At 59.3% G+C, this 8,453-nt stretch overlaps 1 protein-coding gene across 1 annotated transcript in view; it reads right to left on the bottom strand.

The window, feature by feature from the left end:
• Positions 1-5,247, bottom strand: part of ST6GALNAC2 (ST6 N-acetylgalactosaminide alpha-2,6-sialyltransferase 2) — a 9,943-nt gene extending 4,696 nt beyond the window's left edge. Inside the window, exons 1-3 of the mRNA XM_035893355.1 lie at positions 4,756-5,247; positions 3,468-3,473; positions 1,636-1,647 (exon numbers count right to left, since the gene is read on the bottom strand). Coding sequence (XP_035749248.1) covers positions 1,636-1,647; positions 3,468-3,473; positions 4,756-4,880 — 143 coding nt within the window. The 5' untranslated portion in view covers positions 4,881-5,247. The remainder of the gene's footprint in view (positions 1-1,635; positions 1,648-3,467; positions 3,474-4,755) is intronic.
• Positions 5,248-8,453: the final 3,206 nt, after the last annotated feature.

Raw genomic sequence — 8,453 nt, 5'->3', positions numbered from 1 at the left:
GCAGGCATTGGGTTTCTGTCCCCGCCACAGCCCCTGTCAACACCAGCAGCACCAACAGCCCTGCCCAGGGGTGTATCCATACCCGTTTGCCATCCAAACCCTGCTTTGTGCCACCCCAGGGGTACGGCATGACATGGGGGGACAGCCCAGCACCTTGCCTGGGTGCTGGCACCCGGGGGGCTGGAGTATCTCCCCAGGCGTGGATGGGGAGTCAGCACCACGCACGCAGGCTTTAGTCCCAGCTCCCTCCTCACTCCATCCCAGCACTGCCAGGTCTGGGCAGGGGATGCCAAGGGTGAAGTGGAGCAGGGCAGCTTTTTACATCAAGCCAGAGCGTCTTTCCTCGGTGTCCCATAAAAAAAGCAGCTCCCCAGCAAGAGCTGCTGCCCCACAGAGCCCCCACCATTCAAAACGCCCACACTCCAGCCTGGGGACAAGGTCCCCAGCTTAGCCCTGTCCCACGGCCACATCCTGCCCTCCAAAAACGTGCAAAGAGCTGTCCTGCCGCGTACAGTACAGGCATGCTGACACCCCCAGAGCCGGGAGAGGGGTTGGGCACGGCTCTGCCCCCACCTCCCCTTGCAGCCACCAGCGCATCCCTGGGGCTCATCCCAGGAGCACCCAAGCTGGTGGAGAGTCGGGAGGGCAAATCCCCGGGAGAGTCCACCAAGGTGGGACTGAGCTGTCCCAGGGAGATGCAGAAGCTGGAGCTTTCTGCAGGGCCTTTCTGGTGTTATCGCTGCAACCATCTAAATAAACTCAACCTGACCAAACTTGCCTGTTCCATTGACTTGAAGACGGGAGCAGAGCTGCCCTGGCAGCGTCTGTGCACAGCGAGGTGCTGGCTGGGAAAGGTCATCCAAAAGCTGCACGAGACCTTGCGGTGATGCTGGTGGCTGCTCTTCCAGCCCACCTCCGCCAGGTACGGGCGGCACACACCAGTCAGAGCAGCGCTCGCCCACGCAAGCAGCAGCGACAAGGAGAGCTCCGTGCGCTGAGCCAGCTCAGCTGCAAGGAACCCCCGTGGGAGCTCCAGGGAGCTTGCCCTCAGCAAGCCGCCCCAGCCCTGCCTGCTTCCTCCATCCCACGAGGCAGGGGATCCCCAGCCCACATGCCTCATGAGCAGGAGCTTATTGACGTTACCAGCACCTGAATGATGGACCAGGGGCTGAAGAAGCCTCCCTGCTCTGATCTCAAAGCCAGAACCCACTCCTGCAAAGCACCAAGTAGCACACCCCCCTGCACCCAAATCCCACAGTTTGGCCACCCACCCTTTTTCTGGCTGCAGAGGTGCAACCCACCACCAAACCCCCAAAGCCATTACCCTCACACACCATGCCCAGCCTCATGCTGCCCAGGAGCTGCACAAACAGCCTCTCCTGGCCCTGCTGCACCCCCAGCCCTTCCCCATCAGGCTCACGAGCCCCAGCTGCACATCTCCACTCACCCAGCCCCTCCCCAGCCCTCCAAGCTCTCCCACTCTTATGTCTTGGTACAGGGTCTTTCTTTTCCCCTTCCCTGGCTCATCCCAGTGCCTGCAGGACGAGGCAAAGCCCCGGGCATTGGCAGCGAGAGGGTGCTGTGCTATTTTCCAAACTGCCACAGATGCTGCGGGAGCAGCCGGGGCAGTACGGGGGCTCAGGCTGGCTGGAGGGAGGTGGGCGCTGGCAGCCCGGCAGGTTGGCTCCTGCCGACGGGACCTGGGACACCCATGGCCAGGCACAGTGCATGGTAATTGCTCATCACTTCTGCCAGAACTTGTGTTGAGCTCATAAATCCAGTCCATGTGTCAGCACCTCCCTGCACTCGCATCCCAGTGGGTGCTGGAGCCATCTCCCCAGCATGGTGGCTGCTGTCCTGGCTGTGGCCGCTGTGCAAACCCTGCTGGGGAGGGCATGGGGCGGCCAGGCCCCCCTGCCAGACAGCATCTCAGCAGCACGTCAGGGAGCCAAACGCTTTGACGTCACCTGCCAGGATGTGGCAAAGCACCTCGTGATGCTTGGTTGACTCAGAAGATGACAACCCTCCCTGGGACCAGCAGATGCACAATGGGGCTCCAGGGAAGGAGTGGCTCGTGGCTGCCCAGGCACCGGCCACGGCAGCGGGGGCAGCCAAGCCTGGATACGCTCTCTCACTGCCGTGGCATTCACAAATACGACCTTTCTGGTCCGCGGCCACCCCCAATTTCCGGAAGATAACACTGTGTGCAAGTGTTGTGAGCACACACTCCGGCATTATCTTCAGCAAACACTCCCAGGGCTCCCGCAGACCCATTTGAGGGAGCCGAAGCAGCAAGACGGACATGCTCTCGGAAGGCATTTGCTCCATCCCACCATGAAGGGCCAGGCTCCAAAAAGCATCTTCCCCGGCGCAGAGACAGATGGCACGGCAAGGCTGGGCAGAGCTCCGTGCTCATCACGTCTGCCCTCGTAATAAAGCCCCCAGTGGTGGTGGCAGCTCCCCGGTGGGGTTTCAGAGGGATGGCTGGGCAGGGAGCGGGACAGGGCTGTGCCCAGCCCAGCCCCGGGGGCTCCAGGGATTCGGCTCCCTGCAGCTCCACTGACCGCAGGGTGGCCGGCTCTGTGGGGATGGGGACATTTTTCCCATCCCTGTAGGGACCTCACCGCTGCCACCAGCTGGGTGCTGGACTGGAGGGGGCTCAGCATTGCTGTGGGTATCTGGCCAGGTGATCTGGTGCTGGCAGCAGCCAGCATCAATTAGGGGGTCACCTTCCTCCCAACCCCCTTTGTCTCCCCTGTGTCTCCTGCATGGAGATGCTGCTCACACAAACCTCTCTGCCAAAACGTGGCCATCTGCACCGATGCATGAGCACCCCTGACCCTCCCTCCCTTTTTGCCCCAATGACAGGCAGAGCAGGAAGTGGGCACTCTGTGATGGAGCGTCAGCGAAACACCGGCCATCCCGGCTTCACCTCCGGACTCAGCCCTGCATCCGTCGGCAGGGCAGCGCCGATTCCTCCAAGTGTGCAGTTCAGGCTGGACAAGCAGCAATCACAGGGCAGCACGTTTGTAAACACAGGCAACCAAAGCAACCAGGACTTGGTCTGGTTTGGGTCTAGCTTTAGCACTTGGATTAAAGCAAAGAGAAAAAGTCCAGGAGAGCTTTGGAGCGCAGGTCAGCTCCCGGTTACCTTGCCCTGGGCTCCTCCCTGGGGCTGGATGGGACACTCGGTCCCATCGCTCATGGGGCAGGAGCCCGGGCTGGCTCTGCAGCAGGGGGACCTGGGGCTGGGGCAGGTCCAGGCAGTGGCTGAGTTACCTGCAGCCTGCCCTGTGGTGGGGGGAACCTGCTCCCAGCTCCCATCCCACGGGTCTCCTCCGCACCCTGCTCCCAGGATTGTCCACAGACCCTGTGTGAGGGCATGGCTGGTTTCCACTCCCAGCTCCAGCGTGGTCCTTGGGCATGTCCTGCTGCCCTCACGTGCCTCAGTTTCCCCTCTCGTGGACATCAAACTCTCTGTGGGGAGCTGCTCCGCACCCCAGCTGTGACCTGCCCCGAGCACCGTGTGGTACGGGTCAACGCTGCTGCCGCCAGCACCGCTGCTCACCCAGCACGGCCAAGGGTGGAAACAGCCAACCTCTGCCCGGGCTGCCGGGGATACTGCTGCTCTGCAAGCCTGGCAGGAGAGGGGGTCTCTGCCCTGTGCAGGACAGGAGGGGGCAAGGAGAGCCCCCGGCTCCCTGCTGGGGAAGAGAGGGTGTCTGGATGCCAGGGCAGCCCAGCCAGCTGCACCCCCAGCAACTCCCAGCACAAATCTGGCTGCACTCAGTTCACCCCATGCAGGACCAGCCCCGGTCCCCACAGCATCCTCCATTCCTGGGCAGCACCCAGGCAGCTGGGCTCTGTCGCACCGACGGCTCCCAAGAGCACCCAGAGTGGAGGTGAGAGACACCTCCTGGAGAGGAGGGTGGCTGGTCCTGCGGGCCAAGCGCTGTGCAGGCTCCCTCTCACCCCTGCCCGCTCAGCTGCGCTCCCCAGGGCTCCCCGGGGAACTCCAGCACCCTCGCCCGCCTGGCACTGGGGGGACCCAGGAGGGAGCTTGGGGAGGTTGGAGGATGCGAGGAAGGTGGACGTGACCACAAAGGGGGACGTGCAAGTTGCTGGAGTTTGGGAAATGCTGCAGCCCCTGGGAGTTTGCAAGCAGGGGGGGAAGGAGGGGGAGCAGCCCCGGGGATCTGAGTGGGCTGTGGGCAGCCGTGTTCCGCCCCTGCAGTAGGGGGGATCATTGCAGCTCCAGGGGGGCCAAACCTCCCCCCAGCACAATCAGCTGCCTCTGATCCTGAATCAACCCAGTGGGGACACGCGGGGCTCGCAGAGGGTCTGGCCGGCTGCTGAAGGTGGGGCTGATCCTGCCGGGAGCTGAGCACCCTCAGCCATCTCTGGACCCAGCAATGGTTTCTTTGCACTGTGATGGGCTGAACCCACGCAGGGACCCCTGTAGCCCCCCATGGCCCCGGAGTCCCACTCCAGGCACCCCTGGGCTTGGCTGGTGCCCATGAGCGGGTCCTGGTGCCCAGAACACCTCCGGGGGGGAGCAGAGCCTGCTGCAAGCGCATTTCACAAACCAGCCAACAACTGGGGGCAACCAGCCAAGAACTGGGGGCACAGCTGGGATAACCTGCACTAAGGGGCCCACACCAGTACCCCAATTCTCCCTCCCCATCCCAGTGCACGGTACCTCATGCTGGATTTGCACCTCCCTGCCTCCTGCCCCCCCTCCCTGTCCCCCCTTACCTGGCTGTGATCCTCCGGCTGGTGGGTGACTCCACCGTAGCATAGTAGTGACCATAGAAGAGCAGGGAGGATGTCAAACCTGCCAGGAGCAAAAGGCAGAGCCGTTTCCAGTGCGGGGACCCCATCCCGGGCGCTTCAGCTGCTGGAGCAGCTCAGGCAAGAGGGAGCGTGGGAGCCAGCGCTGCCTGGCCCAGGCACAGCACCGTCCCGCCGCTGCCTGCAAGGGGCCCTGCAGACCCCCCGGCCCCGTGGGTGTCGACACCACTCCGGCCTGGCTCCCTCCTGCCCTGGGTGCCCAGCTGCACCTTGGAGCAGGCTGGGATGTTCCTCCGGAGCGGTGGGAGGGAGGGTGTGAGCCGGAGGGAGGAGGCACCAGGCTGACTGGTTCAGGCTTGCTGAGAAAAAAAGCACTTTTGAGCTGCTTTTTCTCCGAGCTGGGGATTAAACATTTACCCAGACCAGCAGGGAAATGCGCTTTTTTTTTTTTTGCCTCCTTTTCATGCCACCCACCTCCAGCTCACACAAAGCACGGAGGTTCTGAACCCTTTCTGTAACTTTCTTGTTTGGCTAAAACGTGCGCTTTCACCACCGCCTGCTCCACCACCAGCAGCACACACAGCCCACGCCAACACCCGGTGACTCCGCGGTGCAGCCGCCGCCGAGCGTGGCTGGAGGCATCTCCTGCATACGATAAGTTTATCAGAAACTCCAGGCTCCGAAGTAAAGCCGGGCTCTGGCCCTGGGGTGCTGGATGGCAGCCCCGCGGCACGTACCCGCACCGAGCTGCTCACAGCCAAACCTGCCGCCACGGGAGAAAATCCGGTGCAAAAGGGGAGAAGCGGGGAGAAAATCTGGCGCAAAAGGGGAGAAGCGGGGGTCGCTGGTGGGGAGCTGCCTCCAGGTCCCTGCCCGCTTTCTGGCTGAACAGATCGCACCCCTACAACGTGGTTTTGCAGCAAACAAAACCGTTCGGGGCTTTGTGCAGAGTTGGACAAATAGTTTGGGCTGGGGGAAAGGAAAAACGGGTTTGGGGGGTTTTTTAGGGAAATCTGAATAAAGCATTTCGACACTTTCAGAAGGGAAGCACTTCAGTTTCTTTTTTGAAAGAATATTTCGACATTAGTTAAAACTCATCCAAACAAAGACAGCAGCCCTGCGAACTAAAGGTTATGCATACCAAAATGTTTGTAACAGTGGGGGAAGGGACTCAGCAAGGAGCACAAGCGTTTTCAGTTGATCTACAGTGATTTGGGGTGTGTGTGTGTGTGTGTGCATTTTTAGGAAGCCACCAGACTCGGGGAGCAGCAGCATGGTGAGCCCTGCTCCATCCAAACCCTCAGCCCTGTGCCCAAGCACCCCGAGCACCCACAACGTGTTGCCCTGGGGTGTCAGCCACCCCCGGCCCCTCCCCAAATAAATACCTGCTGTTGTTATGCAGACCCAGAAAGCCAGAGCCAAACCCCATCCCTGCTCTGAGCCCCAGCCGTGCACCCCCCAAGGCCGGTGTATTCATGGCTGCATTTTCTCAGTGCTTCTTATCCCCCCAGATCCAACCACCCTCCACTCCCATTCCTGCCTGTCCAGATGTGTTTCCAGTGATCCTGCTCATTCAAAGGAAGATAAACACAAAAATAATTTCGTAGGAGTTTGCTTCCAGCTCCATACCCCTGCATTACTGCAAGTCCCCCCATGTCCTCTGGGAATTTTGGCTGTGCAGGGATGGCACTGTGCTGGCAGCCACGAAGCGCCCAGGTTGCATCGGTGGCAATGTCCTGGTGTGAACATGGGAGCAGGTCTGCGACCCAAAGGCTAGCAGTGGTGGCCTCATCCCACTGGGAGAGCGGACATTGGACCTGGGTCACCATGAGGGGATGGTGGCCAGGCTGATTTTAAAGAAAACTTAGAGGGAAGAAGCCCTGCTGTGGCGCAGGGGCTGGGGAGCCGTGGCAGGCAGGCTTGGCTGGGCACGGGGCGTCTCGGGGAAGGAGAGAGCAGGGAAGAAGCAGGAAGGACAGGACAGACGGCCGCTGCTTGGACAGGCAGGGATGAAATCAGGTCTAAAGCTCGGCTGGAGCTAAACCTATGAAAGGAAGGGCAGGCATAGGGAGTTAACATACCCTAGTAGCAAAGGGTAGCTCAGAGAAACGGGGGTGCACTGATGGAAGAATTCGATGCTTTTTGCCTCTATCGGTAAAGCCCGTGGCCAGCCCCCAGGGGTATCGGCATCATTGACACGACTCAGGGCCAGCAGAGGCAGGGACAAGAGTCTGGGGTCCTGCTCAAAGGTCCCCCAACCTGGAGCCTGTCCCCATGGGGTGCGAGGTGAGGATTGTCCTTGTATGCCCTGACCCGATGGATTGGCTCCCTGCGACCCAGTGCCTCGGCTCATGTACTTTTGACTCTAGTCCTTCGTTAATCGTGGCTAATTATTACCAACTGTTCTAGTAAGTCACAAGGGACAGAGCAAGGCTTGACCCTGGAGGTGGACAACTGATGATCCGGATCAAGTGGCCTGGGGAAAGTCAGGAATTTGCCATTGGGAGACATTTATGGCCCAATTATGCAAACACCAATGGAGTGGCAGCTTCGGCGTGTTTGCCCAGAGGGATGGAGGAGCTGGTTTCTTCACATTGCTCTCATCTCTCCATTTCCATGATATATGGTTTTCTACTGTTGGGGTTTTTTTGGGTTGTGTTTGGTTTTTTTTTTTCTCCAAAGGGGTGAAAATGAGATGCACAGTTCTTCATCTGCTCTACTTGTTTTGTGCTACAATGCATTTTGGCCCATGCCCCAAAACTAAGTGGTACGCTTCATTTAGAAGTTAAATAAGCGTGAAAACCTTTTAGGATGATAGTTGCCAAATAAAGATTAGGAAAAGAACATAAAAGAAATTACAATGAAAACCAGCAAGTATCATTTTTAGCCTGGGCTTTTTATTCCAGTGATTACTTCTTGGAAACAAAGTCCAAACCATCCACGTGGCTAGAGCGAGCGAGAGGAAAACACGCGCATTTGGCACCAGCTGGCTGTTGGCCATGTGTTGGTGGAGGGAAGTCTTATGATTTTTGCCATGATGAACTGTCCAGCTGGGAGAACGATATCTCCAAAAATCTCCTGGAGGATTTATATAACCCAATATTTCAGCACAGGTCAGGAGCATATTTAAGAAAGTGCCAAAAATCTGCTCATAGAAAACGTCCCCAAAATTCAAAGTCTGGACCTAGGAAGGCGGTGCTGTGTCAGCCCCGCTGGAGAACGTGGGGCCATATGGCTGCCTGTGGAGGCAAGGCCATTGCATAATGAGAAACTCATCAGCAGATGTCTCGGGAGGCTGACGCACAGCCCCTTCCCAACAGGGCGGGGAGAGCAGCGAGAGCACCTCAGCCAAACCTCCTCTCACCAGGTCCCCTGCAGAAATGGGGTCAGGCAAAGCACCTGCCCATACTAACGCTGCCTGGGCAGTGCTATGGATGCTCCCTGATGGTCTTTGCTCAGATTTTTAGATGCTACTGCAACCAAAGTCAGGAGGTGAGCGGGGAAGTGACCGCACGGAAGATGCTTGGACATGGGGACCCCAGCAGCCATGTCGTGGCAGCGCTCAGCTGTGGGACCAGAGATGCTCGCTCAGGGCTGTGCTCAGCAATCACCCCACAGCAACCGCAGCTCCAAGTGCTGGGCTCTGCCTTTCTGCCTTGCGC

The sequence above is a fragment of the Egretta garzetta genome, unplaced genomic scaffold (genome assembly GCF_000687185.1).
Source record: "Egretta garzetta isolate BGI_Z169 unplaced genomic scaffold, ASM68718v1 scaffold34, whole genome shotgun sequence".
NCBI classification, from domain to species: domain Eukaryota; kingdom Metazoa; phylum Chordata; class Aves; order Pelecaniformes; family Ardeidae; genus Egretta; species Egretta garzetta.
Note: the sequence above shows the minus strand (reverse complement) of the source record. Positions and strands in the feature narration are given on the sequence as shown.